The sequence below is a fragment of the Sceloporus occidentalis genome, unplaced genomic scaffold (genome assembly GCF_023333645.1).
Source record: "Sceloporus occidentalis isolate IW3139 unplaced genomic scaffold, rSceOcc1.0.p SCAF_20, whole genome shotgun sequence".
In the NCBI taxonomy this organism is placed as follows: Eukaryota; Metazoa; Chordata; class Lepidosauria; order Squamata; family Phrynosomatidae; genus Sceloporus; species Sceloporus occidentalis.
The window spans coordinates 3,187,242-3,202,737 of record NW_028317000.1 but is presented as its reverse complement, the minus strand read 5'-3'; the positions used below and the strand labels follow the sequence as shown (position 1 = coordinate 3,202,737).

At 46.6% G+C, this 15,496-nt stretch overlaps 1 protein-coding gene across 3 annotated transcripts; it reads right to left on the bottom strand.

Annotated features, from left to right (window-relative positions):
* Positions 1 to 2,189: 2,189 nt before the first annotated feature.
* LOC149301745 (SLAM family member 8-like) lies at positions 2,190 to 14,617 on the bottom strand. 3 transcript variants are annotated; one of them, XM_089483148.1, is made up of 8 exons: positions 14,262 to 14,607; positions 9,152 to 9,229; positions 7,940 to 8,278; positions 7,149 to 7,445; positions 6,282 to 6,398; positions 5,689 to 5,780; positions 5,203 to 5,326; positions 2,190 to 4,853 (listed from the first exon to the last, which is right to left on the bottom strand). In XM_089483148.1, the coding sequence occupies exons 1-7, from the start codon at positions 14,344 to 14,346 to the stop codon at positions 5,210 to 5,212; spliced, it is 1,125 nt and encodes a 374-aa protein (XP_089339274.1). In that variant the 5' UTR covers positions 14,347 to 14,607; the 3' UTR covers positions 2,190 to 4,853; positions 5,203 to 5,209. The 3 variants fall into 3 exon arrangements, with proteins under 3 accessions (XP_089339274.1, XP_089339275.1, XP_089339276.1); XM_089483149.1 differs by lacking the exon at positions 9,152 to 9,229 and having other exon boundaries at positions 2,191 to 4,853; positions 14,262 to 14,606; XM_089483150.1 differs by lacking the exon at positions 2,190 to 4,853 and having other exon boundaries at positions 5,214 to 5,326; positions 5,700 to 5,780; positions 14,262 to 14,617.
* Between the last annotated feature and the right edge of the window lie 879 nt (positions 14,618 to 15,496).

Sequence of the window (15,496 nt, the reverse complement as noted above, 5' to 3'; positions counted from 1 at the left end):
CCAAATATGCATTTCCACTTTAGGAACAAAGTGCCAGAACATCCCAAAATCCACAAAAATAGCAAGACCTGGACCAAGCAGGAGCAGACTCTCAGGAGGATACGATGCTGAAGGATCCAGGCTCCTTTTCTTCCCAGCTGTTCCAGTTTTAGGCAGGAGACGAATACTCCAGACTGCAATCCCACTTTCCCAGCTGCTTTGAAAAGGGCTGGTTCCCCATTCCTCCTCCTCCCACTTTCATACACTGCTGCAAACAGGGTCCAAAATACAAAAGTAGTTAACTTTCAGTTAACTCAGAGGGAGAAGAGGAAGGGGACCATTGCTCTTCACCAGTCAGATGTATAGATTCATAGAACCCTAGAGCTGAAAGAGACTGCAAGGGCCCTGAGCCAGTCCAACCCCCTTCTGCCATGCAGGAACTCTCCATCAAAGCACCAAAGGATTGCAAACAAAGCAGGCCAAAGACCTCTCCATATCTAGGATGACCAATGTCTCAGGGTGCATCCACACTGCACTCATAGAAATCTGCAAAGCTTCAGACCAGTGGCCCCCCAAACTGTGCCCCTTTAAGAGGTTTTGGACTTCACCTCCCCAAAGCCTCAGCCATGTTGGCCAATAGTCTGGGGTTCTGGGAGCTGGAGTCCAAAGTCCCTTAAAGAGCACAGTTTAGGGACCACTGCCTTCAACAAACAGCTTTGTGTTCTTAGAATCATAGAACCGTGGAGTTGGAAGAGACCTCCAAAAGCGCCCTGATCTAGTCCAAGCCCTTTCTGCCATGCAGGAACTCTCCATCAAAACATCTCCATTGATAGATGGCCATCCAGCCTCTGCTTAAAGACCTCCAAGGAAGGAGACTCCACCATCTTCCAAAGGAGTATATTCTACTGTCAAACAGCCCTTACTGTAATGAAGTTTTTTCTAATGTTGAGCTGAAGTTAATGTTCCTAATGTTGAGCTGAGCTAAAGTTGCATCTTTTCCTGGAGCTTGCATCCACTGCTCCTGGTCTTGTTCTCTGGAGCATCAGAAAACAAGCTTGCTCCCTCCTCAACATGACACCCCTTCAAGTATTTAAACAGGGCTATCATATCACCTCTTAACCTTCTCTTCTCCATATTTTAAGAAAAGGTCATTGGCGAAACCACTGCTCAGGATTCCTTGCCTAGGAAAACCCTACGAAGCCCATGGGGTTGCCATAGGTTGACTGCTGCATCCGTGTGCACAAGGCATGTGTCTGACATTGGAAGCTAAGCAGGGTCTTGTTAGTCCCTGGATGGGAGACCACCAAGGAATTCCAGATGTTAGAGACTCTATTTCAGAGGAAGGAACTAGGAAAAACTACTTTCTGAGGGTTCCTTGCCTGAGAAACCCTATGAAATTCATGGGGTCCACCATAATTCAACATGGACACACGCATGGCACACTGAACGACAGCAGGAGACAGTTTCTGGGCCACCATTTTGTGAAGCAAAGCGATAGACAGAGGCCCCAAATGACCGCTTTTTGCAGCAAAAGGAAGCAGAGGGAGACTGTGGTCAGATATGAACAGAAAAGAAAGCTCTTTCTTGGCATTTGGTTCACACCTTCTTCCTCTGATGCTCAATGCGGCAAAAGGCAGATGGAAAGAGCTCTTTTTGCCTAAGTCCTGGGTTTTATGGTTAGTTTCCACTGGGCTGCGCAACTGGACGCTTAAAATATTGTGGCAGCATGGTTAAAAATCCAGATTTTTACTCGCTCAGGAGCTAAAACTATAGAGCAAAAGCCGTTATTCCAGATCATGCCAAATGTCCTGCTTTGGAATTTGAAAACGGCTCCTGACTTAAGATTTTTTAACCCAAATAAAAGGAAGCATAATAAAAGAAACCGTTTAAGGACAGTGAAACAAAACATATACAGATAAAAGATCGATTGACGTGGGATAGAGACGTACGCTAGGTTGGATAGCCAATGAATATAACAGGGGTGGAAATGTTTTAATTCAGTGTAACCGATGCAAATGCAATTTGTAGTTTCCTTTGTTCAAAACACTATACAAACTTGGTGCATTTTAGAATCGTGGTCCCAGTAATTTGGAAGAACATTCCTGCTGGGAATAAATGCTGCGGCTGAAACAGACATGTTTCCTTTCCAACCGACTCCTTGGGCTCCCTGCTGAATTCTGGGTTTAAGATAATCAATAATCAATAATCAATAACAGTATTACCTAGTAGGCGGAGGGGAGACGTAGGACGGGAACCGGCGGCCGATGCCCAAACGAATCAAAAGGACTCCACATCATTCAAAATTCATATCTGTATCCGAAATCGTATGTGATTTCACCAAATGCAATCTTTCAGAGATTGTCTTTCGTTGGCTGCTTTGAAAACTACAAAGTGGGATACCAGCATTTCTTAAAACGTTCATTATATTTTCTAAAATGAACTATTAGATCTTTGTTCATCTAAATTATTTTTATTCTGTTCCGCTAACATATAACAAACAAAACAAAACCCACCGCCACTGCAACAAATACTGTGAGTTTTACTCTCTCCAGCCAAGACCTTAAAGATTGTTTTGAGTCTCCCAGAAGTCATTAAACTTAAGTCATTAAACTAAGGATGGCATTAAAAGCAACACTGTCGGAAAGAAAGCAGCCAATGCTGACAATGTGATACAGCACTTTTATTTGTTCATTCTGTTTATATTTTTTGTTCTTCCTAGGATGGGCTCCAAAAAGGTTTGCAATCATTTAAAACGGGGCTAAAATGTTATTTTAACAAAGTTTAAACACACAGAGATAGAGTTAATAAGTTCAAGTTCAACCTTATTATGGCCAGTGGAGGCTTTAATTTCTCTCAGACAGACCGGGTTGAATACCAAACTATAAATCCCAGGGTTTTGTAGGATAGAGTCATGGTGGTTAATGTGGTATCAAAATTGCTTTAATACTCTGGACCAGAAGTGTTACTCTGGACCAGAAGCCTGGACAGTTTTGGATTTCCAAATTCTGGATCAATGAGATTCACTCCTTTAAGAATATTGCTTCCGCAGATGTTAATGTTCCTTCAAGTCTTCAAATTTCTAGCATTGCAAGCACTTAAAAGTAAAGCAATTGCAAAGCAATGTAGAAATTCAGTTTAGGGATCCAAAGCAACATGGGAATGGAAACACCGCAAAACAGAAGATAGTGAACATCTCCCTCTCTCTGCAATGCTAGAAATTTGAGGATTTGAAGGAGAGTTTCATGGAGGGCCCAGAATTCTTATTTGGAAAGAGCAAGGCCCTCATTTTGGCTTCTCCTCATTGTGCGGGTCTTACTCCCTGTTCCAGAACTATAGACAAAGTATTATATTTGAACAAAGTCTCTCGCCAAAACAAACTGTGAGAGTCATGCATTGAGTCAAAGATTGAGGAATAGTTCAAAGATTAGATATTTGAGTGTGCCTCTGGGAGGGGAACGAGTAAGAGATACGTAACGCCAGAAAACTTTAGTGTGTTGCATTGATGCATGGAAAGAAAATATCTGTTCATTTCCCAAGAACAGAATAATAGACTCATGGGTTGGAAGGGACCCCAAAGGTAATCCAAACCCTTGCCATTGCAGATCCCCCAAAGAGAGTTTGAGTCCACTTCCAGATATCAAGATTCACTCCTTGCAAGGCAGGTGTTGGCGCATTCCCTGCTACAGTGAGCATTGTTTAGATTGAGTGCACAGAGAGTCCTTGACGTATCTCTGAGATTGGCTGAAATGCAAGGGACTTCCTTTGAGACGGCCAAGGACTGATGCTTTCCTGGGAGCCGAGTGCCACCTGCTGGCCATCTTGGTGAACAGCTTTGGAAGGGCTTCGTGTTGTGCGCCGTCAAGTTGTTTCCAAACTGATGGAGACCCTATCATGGGGTTGGCTTCTTCATGGGTTTGCCATTGCCATCTTCTGAGGCTGAGAGAGTGGGACTCACCCAACGGGTTTACATGGCAGAGCCGGGAATCGAATCCTGGTCTCCGGAGTCGTAGTCCAACGCTCAAATCACTACACAAATTTACCAAACAATACGTCTATTTATTAATCAGTGTTGCTCCCATTTGAAGAAGAGAGACTTCATCTCAGCCTCTTGAGTGATGCTTCTCCAATGGTGAGATCTAGGAAAGAAAGCACCTTCAAGTCCCATTTTGGAAGAAAGGTCGGATGTAAATGAAATAGTGATATTAGTAAATAAATGTTCCGCATTGGGCCTTCCATTATGCACAACTCTTCCTCATCCATACTTTTCTCGCTCCTTCCTCTTCTTCTTCCTCTTCCTCCTTTTCTTAGAACGATGATAGGAGTCGACCTGAAAGTTTCCAATGATCCGTTCCCACTGATCATTGATAGACCTATCAAGAGTCCATCACCTTCCTGGCTCCTCTCCTTAGCATTCATGAGTTTCCAATGATCAGCTCCCATTGATCATTGATAGATCTCCCAAGAGTCCACCACCTTCCTTGCTCTTCTCCTTGGCATTCATGAGTTTCCAATGATCAGCTCCCATTGATCGTTGATAGATTTACCAAGAGTCCATCACCTTCCTTGCTCTTCATGATTGTCCTAAAAGTCTGGGCCTTCCATTTGGAGAGCTGGGTGCGTCCATCCTTGACCAAGGCCAATGTTGTCTATCTTCCCAAGGTCCAAGCTGACCAGGCCAAGGCCTTGGAAGGAAGGCCTCCAGAAGGAAATAGGGCTCCTCGTGAGTCGGGGTGGGAAGGGAGAGAATTTGGCCCCTGGGAGATACCCTTTTCTTCTGTGCCGGAAAAAAAGTTGGCTCAATAGGGACGTTCAAAGTGGTCCAAGTTTTGCACATAGTTTGCTTCAGGGCTGGCCAAATCCCTCCTTGCCGGTTCCTGTTGGGAAGCAGAATCATCATGGGTAAGGCATTTAGGAAGCATGTCAAAACCATAGGAAGGCTAAGAATGAACTAGAATGCAAATTGCAAGGAAGGAGATCTCACCTAAACACAAGGGAGAACCTCTTGACCCTTTCTACTCTACGCTACTGTTAGGAAGAAAAGAGGAAGACCACCTTTCCTTTGCATAGGAAGTCTGTTTATTTACTGACCCTTTTGCCAGTAAGAGGATAGGAAGGAAAGGGTACAGATTTAGGGCTATTAGGAACCACATTAAAGACAGAGGGGGATTGGGAAGGGAAGATTTGAATTTGCGATGCTTAAGTCTCCTTCAACCCCGCACTTACCGGGGGTCTATGTGATGTCCTTGGTCGGTGTGTCTGGGGTCTTCCGGATCTGGTCATAAATGGTGGTCACCAGCCGTTCCTTTTGGGGGCTCCTCTCCACATTACTTTCCTGGAGACCTAGGGACTGAAAGCAAAGGGGTGAGCCGGAGAAAAGGGCAGCTCAGGACATGAAAAAGCAGAAAGTCGGGGAAGTTATAGTTTTCTGGGTGATGCCTGCTTGAAACTGGTAAATGCTACCCCAAGTCTAGTTTTGAGGATGGGGGTTCTGGGCGATGTGGCCCCAAATAGTAAGCTTTCCAAACTCTATTAAAAAGGGACAGTGTTGTCTATCTGCATTGCTTAATCCATGCTTCCATGGGGTACATTCAACACCAGGACGGCGATATACAACAAAACCCAACTATTTCTCCCTTTCCGCAGAGGCAATCCGTGGCCAGCCCACGCTTTCCAGCGAAGGCCCACCCGAGACCTCCGGACGGATCTCACCTTATTGTTACCTTCTGGGGGGCTCCTCCGGAGGATTTCGGCGTATTGGGGGTCCGTGGGACTCTCCTCCACTTGGACGGTTGGGATGGTCACTGGGGAAAGGGATGGGGAAAGAGAGATTGTCATATGGCAGATAACAACAACAACAACAACAACAACAACAACAATAATAATAATACAGTTGACCCTCCACATTTGCGGGTTCGACTTGTGCCTACTTCTCTAGGCACTTGTAGGTCCTCCAATGTGATTCTATGGTCAAATTTCTGGCAGATGTTGACCATACAGTTGCACTGGAGGACCTGGAGAATAATGCTTTTTTCATTTGCAGTTGTCCACATTCATGTCCTTCACTCCTAACCCTAGCAAATGTGGAGGGACCACTTTCACAACAACAATATATTAAGTAATACTAAATATTAAACAATGTGATTAGTAATGATGGGCACAAAGGTAGCTAGTGTTTCTCTTAATTCTGGAGAACAGACTGGCAGTTCTGGATACCTATCATCATCACCACCATCATCATCATCACAATATAATGACGGTTTTTAATGGTGATGGAGATCCTCTGGACACAGCGTTTGGCTCACCGGACTCGGCGGACTTCTCGTTGTTGATCCTCCAGCACCAAAATGCCGCCCCAAGACTTAGCACTAAGAGGATGAAGGTCAGGACGACGTACCCGGATTTAGAGAAGGAGCCCTCCGCTGTTGGGATTGAAAAGCAGGGAGCAAGAGGTTAGAGCCAGCGTTTCCAAGCATCCATTTATCCATCATCAATTGATCCAGAATCTCAAGGACGCATGCAAAACCCGTGATTTCGATAAGAGGAATCCCTGCTCTTTGGAGGAACCAGGGAGGACCAGCTTCAGACACTGGGACTGGTGAGGATAGAAGGCGTGAAGAGTAGTGCAGAAGATCCATTAGTTTTGCAAAAGATCCACTCTGGAGAATGGCAAGAACCCACTCTGGACTCTCCTTAAGTGTGTGGGGCTATAGGGACTGCTCAATCCTCCCAGGACATAGTTTCTTGTGGGTTTGCTTCAGGGCTGGCCATGTTCTAGAAGAGTTTATTCCTGACGTTTTGCCAGCATCTGTGTCTTTGGCGTCTTTGGCATCTTCAGGGAACATGGCCATAGAGCCCGAAAACCACACAAAAAACTATTCTCCAATGTTACCCTATCGGCAAGTATTCCCCAATGATTCTCTATGGGCAAGTATTCCCCAATGCATTCTTTGAAGATGCCAGCGAAACGTCAGGAACAAACTCTTCCAGAACATGGCTGCATTGCCCCCAAACCCCACAAAATACTATGGATGCCGACCATGAAAGCCTTCGACCTCCCAGGACAGCTTGCCAAAGCTGTGGCCACCATCTCAGTCCCAACAGCGAGCCCAAACCAAGGGAACAGGCCCAAGATGGCAACCGGGTGCTTGGCTTTCCTCTCTTTCTCATACCTCCACTCTGGCAGATCCTTTGCAGGTCGAAGGAGACGATCTTGTGCTCGATGGGGTTGCTGGCCACGCAGGAGTAGGTGGTGTTCAAGGCGGCTGGCAGCAGCGAGAGGCGGAGGGTGCGTCCGTCGGGGGAGACCTGGTAGCGGTCCGAAGCCCCCAGCTCCCGGATGGGGCTTCCTTTCCTCCAGGTGACGTTGACGGGGCCCTTGCCGGGCGAGAGACACTGCAGGGTGATGTTGCACCACTTTGGGGTGCTGGAGACCAGCTGGCTCTGGATCCGGGGCATCAAAACGGGTTCTGTCCAAAGCAAGAGAGAGAAAACGGTGGTGGCGGGTGCCTTGCGACACATTCCCATTCCCCATCGCCACATGGGGTCCCCATTACGGAGAGCCAATATGGTGCAAGGGTTTGCTTTTGGGTTTGATTCCCCACTTGGATAACGTTGGGTGAGTTACACACTCTCAGCCACAGAAAACCCCATGGGACCTTAGGGTCACCATAATTCAGATTAGATTTATCACAGCAGGAATAATCTGCTTTGACAACACTTCAATTGCCATGGTGGCTCAACACTGAGCAATTCTGGATTTTGTAGTTTGGTGAGGTATATAAGCCTACTTTGTCAGAGAGCTCTGGTGCCACAAGGAACTACAAATCCCAAGAGTCCTTAGCATGGCGCTCCATGGCAGTTGAAGTGATACCTAACTGCATTGTTTCCAAAGTGCAGATGCAGCCTAAGGAGATTATTTTGGGAAGATTTCTCTCCAAGGTATTTCCAACCAAGGACCCACCGTAGACGGCGAGTTGGAAGATCTGGTCTTCCACGATGGCTGGGAGCAGCTTGACCCGGGCGCCAAAGATCCCACTGTCGTTCAGCTCCAAGGCCTTGATCCGCAGGGTCTCGTTGAAGATGTCCACCCGCTGCTTGAACCTGTCGCCCGGATCTGGCCGCTCAAACTTCCCATCCCGAAAGATGGCCACCAAGAGGGCTGGCCCAGCTCCGGCCCGGTAGCTCCACTCGATCTCCTTGACTTTGGCCTGGGGTGCGATATTCACGGAGATGATGGCCAGGCCCCCCAGGACCCCATTCACCTGGCGAGGGGGGCTCTGGACTTGGCCGGCGATGATGTCTGGGGAGGAGAGAGAGGCGAGGATGGGGTCATCCTGGCACAAAGGAGACAAAGCCATTCAACAACAACAATAGCCAGAGCTTGACATCCCTTTTCTTTTGGGACTACGACTCTTATGGGGTGGTCACTCCTTTCAAGTTGAACCCAATTCCTTCCCCCAGGCCCCCTTTGGTCTCCATCTCTCCTCCACCGCCAGCCCAAATATCCCCTCTCTGTGGTCCTTATCAAAATGGACACTGAAAGTGACATTTTGTCAGTTCCGGTTACCATTTTGAGAGAGACCACAGAGGAAAACAGAGGTACTTGGGAACATTATAGTGTCTTGGGTGACTGTTGAAAGATGGGAGAGGGGGATATTTCCTTTCCTGGAACCCCGTTTGGTCTCCATCTCCTCTCCACCGCAAGACCAAAGCTCTCCTTCCCCCTCTGCGGTCACCAAAATGGTGACCGGAAGTTTGTCATTCCCTGTTGCCATTTTGAACTTGGGTGAGCCACATGCTCTCAGCCCCAGGTTCATAGAACCATAGAGTTGGAAGATACCCAAGGGCCATCTAATCCAAAACCATGCCATGTAGGAAGACAGCAATAGATGGTTCACCATCGGGTCTCCATAAGTCGGATATGGCTTGAAGGCACCCAACAACAACAGACAAAGTCATAGGGACGCCTGGACTTGCACCTGGTTTTGGGTTGGGTTGCCATATCTCCTGTCCCTGTAATGGTTTTTGCAAAAGAGGGAATTTCAGGAGGCATTGCTTCTTACCTGTCTGTAGGACCTGCTGAAACTCCATCATGTCCCACCCAACCCATAAAGGCAACCACAGGAACTACAGCTTATGAACTGTACCAGCATAGAAAGTAAAAGGCATTCACCTGCGCACCAATTAGGGTCAGGCAGGCCGTCTCCGGCTAGCTGTGCCCTGGGCTCATCTGTTTGGCCAAGCAAGCCAACTGCCCAAAAAGAGAGAGAAAGAGAGAGAGAAAGAGAACGGGATGCAGAGATGCAGGGATGCTCTGTCTCCGCAGGGATCCATGGCACACGTCTGGGCAACCGTCCAGTTTGGCTGAGGAAGAAACTGAGAGGACTGCAAGACACGAGGCACTTGGTGTGGCCAAAGGGACCCGGTTCGGAAAATGGGGGGTCACTTTAGAGCTTGGAAAAGTTCTTCCTCTTTTTCGGAAGGTGAAACCTGTCATCCGAAAAAGAGCCAGTCTGGGGCAGTGGTTTGAGTGTTGGAGCAAGGTTCGAATCTCCACTCAGCCCTTGGAACCCATGGGCTGACCTTATGCAAGGCACACTCTCTTGTTCATATATATATATATATACACACACACACTTATATTTGCATCTCACAGATGCATCTCATACATGAGTGTGGTTAAGAGAACAAAAGTTATTAAACTGAAGAATAGATAAACTAGGAGGGTACAGGTAAACTAGATCAACTAGCAGTTTGCTTTTGCCTGAGCTGACTGGAAAGGGCAAGACTCCATCCCCTTCTGAGTATATCTTGCCAAGATAAACCCTAGGATATAGTCACCAGATTGGATCCAACACGGTGTCATAGTTTGAATACTGGACTAGGCCTCCAGGAGAGCAGAGTTCAAATCCATGCTTATCCCTGAAAATGAATTGGCAAGTGCCACTCTCTCAGCCTCAGAGGAAGGCAATGGTGGCAAACCTCCTCTGAACAAATCTTGCCAAGAAAAACCATGGGGGCTGTTTGCAATAGGTTGGGGTCAATATGGACACAGCACATAACAACCTGGACGTAACACATAATACCAACAACATTCCCCCCTCCAACAAAAAAAGGAACTTTTCCAAGCTGTGGTTGTCTCATGATCCAAGCTCAGCCCGCCCGGATCTTCCAGATTTGGAGACCGTGGGTCAGGAGCCCCTTTGGCCTTACAGTGGTGAAAGCAAATGGAAACAAACAGAGTTAAGAACATGAAAACGTACATAAAAGTGCAGACAGACATAGGAAACGCATCAATCCAAACAAATGTCCATCCTCCAAAGTAACCTATAGACCTCACATGTGGAACAAGATGAGATGGAAGAAGCACAAAATGGGACGAACGTGGACATCATGGATTTTGGGTTGGTCTAGATCACCCTGTCTACTCTACGGTTCTGTGGTTTTAGGTCAGGGATTCCCAAACTTTGGTCCTCCAGGTATTTTGGACTCCAGCCCCCAGGAGTCTCAGATAGTTTCTCCAATGGTCAGGAATCCTGGGAGCTGATGTTCAAAGCAATGGAAGACCACAGTTTGGGGGTCTCCCCTTTTTCTTTCCCCTTTTGCAAAATGGAGAACTGTGAGCCTTAAAAACATAAAGATATAATTTAAAAGCACTGCTGTCACAGTCCCTCTGTAATTCAGAAAGCACTTAGATATCCAAGGGCTTTCCTGCCTTATATTTGCCTCTCTGAACCAGGGCCCCATAATTCACGCTGCAGAATTATAATGCTATTATTCCAGTTAAAGTGACATTTGAGTGCTATTATAGCACTTTTATTCCAGTTTAAGTGGTTGCCCCCTATGAAATCCTGGAGTTTGCAATTTGGTGCAAACTACAAGTCCCAGGATACCATAAGATGTAGAGTGGGATAAAGGAAGGAAGGAAAGTAACAAATATTAAAACCTTTGCATGCATCTGAGGCTCCAGTCTATGAAAGCGCATGCTACCTACTTCTTCCTTTCTCTTAGCCTCAAAGGTGCTGCAAGATCCCTTTGCAGACCGACTTTCCAGCTCTAGTTAAACTATAGATCCCATTCTCCCCTCAGAGTGTGCAAAGGGTAGAAGTTGCAGCCCAAAACATCTGGACAAGACTTAAACTCTGGAGAAGACTGGGCTAAGGCTATGTATTCTTGGTGCGATACATTTATTGTGTTGATCATGTACTGACTTTTTGCACAAGCCTGCCAGCTGCACAGCCCTCACTTTGTACATGTCCCAACCCGGCCTCCGTCCTTTGTTAAGCTGTCCTGCCACATTCCCACGTGCCGCGAAACATCTGCCACCCTCCGCCCAGACCCCCACGCGGTGCCAAATCCCCATAGACACCGCGGCACGAAGCGCCTCTGTGCGGTGCCACCTCCCTTGCCAGTCATAGCACCCAGCACCCCCCGCCATCACCCTCCCTTTGCTTTGCGTTGTGGCAGAGGGGAACAGATGTGGCCGCGCATTAGCAGGAGATTAAATTCCCACATCGGAGGGGGCATGGGTTGCATTCCTCGCTCTGTTTTTTAAACTCCTCGCTCCGTTGCCAGCTGCCAAAATCATTACCAGCTGGGCGCCTGTTCCAGATTGGTCTTTGCGGCAACAGGACTTCTGTGTGTCAAGCCACAAGTGGGAGCTTTTCAAAGAAAGTACATCAGGGACATGGTTGGCACAGGGGAAGTCTCCCCTTATCCCCAAAGACAAAATGCACCCAAATTCATCAGTGGCTAAGAGAGGGCTTTCTGATGGTTCAGTGAACACTGTTTTTGTTCCATGCACAAAGGGAAGGTGAGAGGGAGGGAAGGAAGGAAGGAATGGGGGGAAGAAGAAAGAAAGAAAGAAAGAAAGAAAGAAAGAGAGGGAGGGAGGGAGGGAGGGAGGGAGGGAGGGAGGGAGGGGAGGGAAGGGAAGGGAAGGGAAGGGATGAAAGAAAGAAAGAAAGAAAAAGAAAGAAAGAAAGAAAGAAAGAAAGAAAAGAAACCACTTTCTCTAATCTGCTTGAACACAGGCCTGTTGCTTAATGCATCAATTTAGCCCAAAGATCTCCATTGAGATTCATGGCCAAGTGGAGATTTGAACCCAGTTCTTTCCTGCCCTTGGCCAATATTATATACCAAAAACCAAACCAATTAAAACAAAGTCAATAATTTAAAAAATGAAATTAAAAAATGCAAATGAAAATGAAAATGGAAGCCCCCTTTTGTCAAAACGTCTCCCCCATTCTTGCTCTGAGCCATCCTTATGGGCTCAGGATCCATCCTCAGGGTCTCTGGTCCTCTGGATCTCAGTAAAGGATCTGGTGGATTGGGGCCCCCAGCATTGGCGGGGCAAGGGGGGGGACTTTCGCTGGGACGAAGATTATTGCTCCCTCCATTTTATCACAGCTTTATCCCGTTTTATCCCAAACTTGTTCAGAGAAGATTGTAATCTCTGCAAATCTCCTGTCCTGATAGGGAAAAGCCAGGGCCGGGGCAGGGAGGGTGCGCATTGCAATCATCCAGGATCTGGGGGGAGGCAAGGGAAAGCCAAGGGGGGCAAACATGGCAGATTATCGCAAGCAAACAAGAGGGATTGGGGAAGAACATCGGAGATGGAGACAGTGGCTGCACATGCAAAACGCAAGGCAGGATGGAGGCTGTGATGCCCAATCCATCCCCACTAAAAGGATGCAGACGAAGGTGACATCAGTGGTAAGAAGCATCCTTCCAAAATTTCACACGTAGCAAAGTAATAGCAGGGTTTGTGGCAGCAAAAGTTACTAAGGAGGAAGACCAGACAAGTTTCGGAGAGGCTGCAGCAGTTTGCTTTTGCCTTAGCCTACTGGGAAGGGCGAGGTTCGGCTCCCTTTGCAAATGGTTTTTGCACTTTGGATTTTGAACTTGGCTGTTGCATAACCGAAACCAAATCCTCAGTCTAACCACAATCACACTGTAAGAAAATCTTTGGAAGAACACAATCCTCTCCCCAAAACACCAGAAATGAAACATCAGGAAGCAGCTGGTAGAGATAAACCTCCCAAGGAATTAGGTCCTTTGGGCTTTCTGTGATTTCCAAAGCAGAAATCAGATTGGGAGATGATTTCTGGTTGTAACCTGACTCGATCCTTTTGGAGAGGTGGGCTATCAATAAATTATTATTATTATTATTATTATTATTATTATTATTATTATTATTATTATTATTTCTGGGGTGCCTTCCAGTTCTATAATCCTTGTTGGTCCTCTTCTTTTGAAAGGCAATGAGGACCAGAAAGGCAATGGCTGTTTAAACTGCATTTCAGCAATGACTTTATATATACACATACAGTATGCTTTTACTTCTCTCTCTTTGTAAGTATTTCAACCCATTGGTTATAATAAGCTATGAATAGGTTTATAATAAGTTGCTAATAGAGGAATAAGTTGGATGTAAATGAATTATTATTATTATTATTATTGCAAAGTGAGATTCAGCACATCTGGAAAAAGAAACAGGGTCACAACAGGACAACTTTAAAAAGCGATACTATTTGGAAAGCACCACATTATAAGACAAGAGTTCCCACATTCCTAGATTTTGGGATGGAATACAAATCATTGATGGTCCCAAACCCAAACTGCAAACACCTGGGAGAGTATGAAACATGATGATGATGATGGAATTGTGGCTTCAGGTCAATGGCAACCAAATGAGGGCATTACTTGCTTGGAAGGGCTGGTTTTTCTCTCTTTGTCTCCGGACCAAAGACAAAAACCTAGGAGCTTTTGCATCACTTTTTTTACCCTATCTTTCTTGCAAATGCAAGTGGTTGCTTTTCAATTAAAGAAACTGTAAATGCAAGCAACCAGATTGCATGGATTGACCCAAGTGAACTGGGAGAATAAGATCGACAATATCTCAGCTGCTCTGGAAGCCTCCTTTATCACCCAATTTTTACGGAGATGGACTCAGAAGCAAGTTACTCCATGAGTCTATCCTTCCCAAAAGCCATAGGGATATACACAGCCTTAAAGGATGGGGAAGAAAGGGGCTCATTTGGCAGCCACCAATAGCTTAAATGTTACAGATTTACAGAGGCTTAAATATTACAGATTTATGATTATAACTGTTTTACCAAAGGCCAAAGCTTTCCAAAGGAAGGGTGCACCAAAAGCAAACGAGTTGCAAAAATTCGCATGGGATATTTTTTGCATCGGGGACTCAATTCCTCAATAATAAGGGGAGAAATCCTATAACTATTCCTGGGAAAGCTATCTATACAGGTGTATGTTTTTCTTACCTGTCAAGAAGCTGAAGAGCACCAAGAAGAAGAAGAAGCAGCTCAGGGTCTTGCTTTTCCTCCCTGACAGTCTGGTCTCCATCATCTCTTCTCCGGCGGCGTCTGTCTCAATTCGGGGGTCTCAAATGCGGATGTTGGGGGGCTAAAGGGTGCCCAAAGGTGGCATAACATCCCTGCACTTGGAGGGTCCTCAATGCACCCTCCTCTCTCTGCCACCAGCTTTAATTAGCACCCATTACAGGAGCATCGTTGCCATGCACGCGCCTTCGGCAGCTCCCACGCTCTCTTGCAGAAAGGGGTGCTTGCGACAGCGTGCATATGTATGTGTGTGTATATGTGTGTGTTTGTGTAGCTGTTTCAGCCCCGGATTACCAAGCGATGACGGTTTAATCGGACCGGGTTCACTGTGTGCCCAGGCCTGATGTCTCGGCTGATCAGGAAATCCTTCATCAGGGCAATTACATTATTGCTTCGCTCCTGAGAGAAGGGCCTCAGACCAAAGGCCTCTCCGCCAGGAATGGGCATCTGGTCATGCCCACTTTGGCCCAAATCTCCTAAAAGTACAAGGTCTGGTCTTGGAAACTAAGCAGGGTCAGCCTTGGTTGGGACTTGGATGGGAGACCACCAACAATCCCAGATGATATTTCAGAGGGAGGGCCTGGCCAAATCACCTCTGACTCTGAGCATCCCTTGCATAAGAAAACTCCATGAAATTCAGAGGGTCTTCATTGCTCAACAGACAATATAGCCCACTCTCTAAGTATCCAAAAGACACAAAATCCCATCTGGTCTTAGAAGCTAAGCAGGGCCAGCCCTGGTTAGGCCTTGGATGGAAGACCACCAACAAAGCTCTGTTTTGGAGGAAGGAATGGGCAAAACCACCTCTGAGTGTCACATGCCTAAGAAGACCCTATGAAATTCATGGGGTCTCCTTAGGTCGAGAAACAACTCGGAGACACCATATAGGCACAATACAACACAGGCTCTAAATATCCTAAATGCACCAGATCTGGTCTGGGAGGCTAAGCAGGATCAGGCTTGGATGGGGCTTGGATGGGAGAGGGTTAGGACTCGGATGGGAAACCACCGATGAATCCCAGCTCTATTTCTTTGCCTAAGAAAACCCTCTGAAATCCATGTGTCTCCATAAGTTGACTTGGAGGCATATGCGCACACACATAGATTCCCATCTGATCTTGTAAACTAAGCAGGGTCAGCCCTGGTTAGTCCTTGGA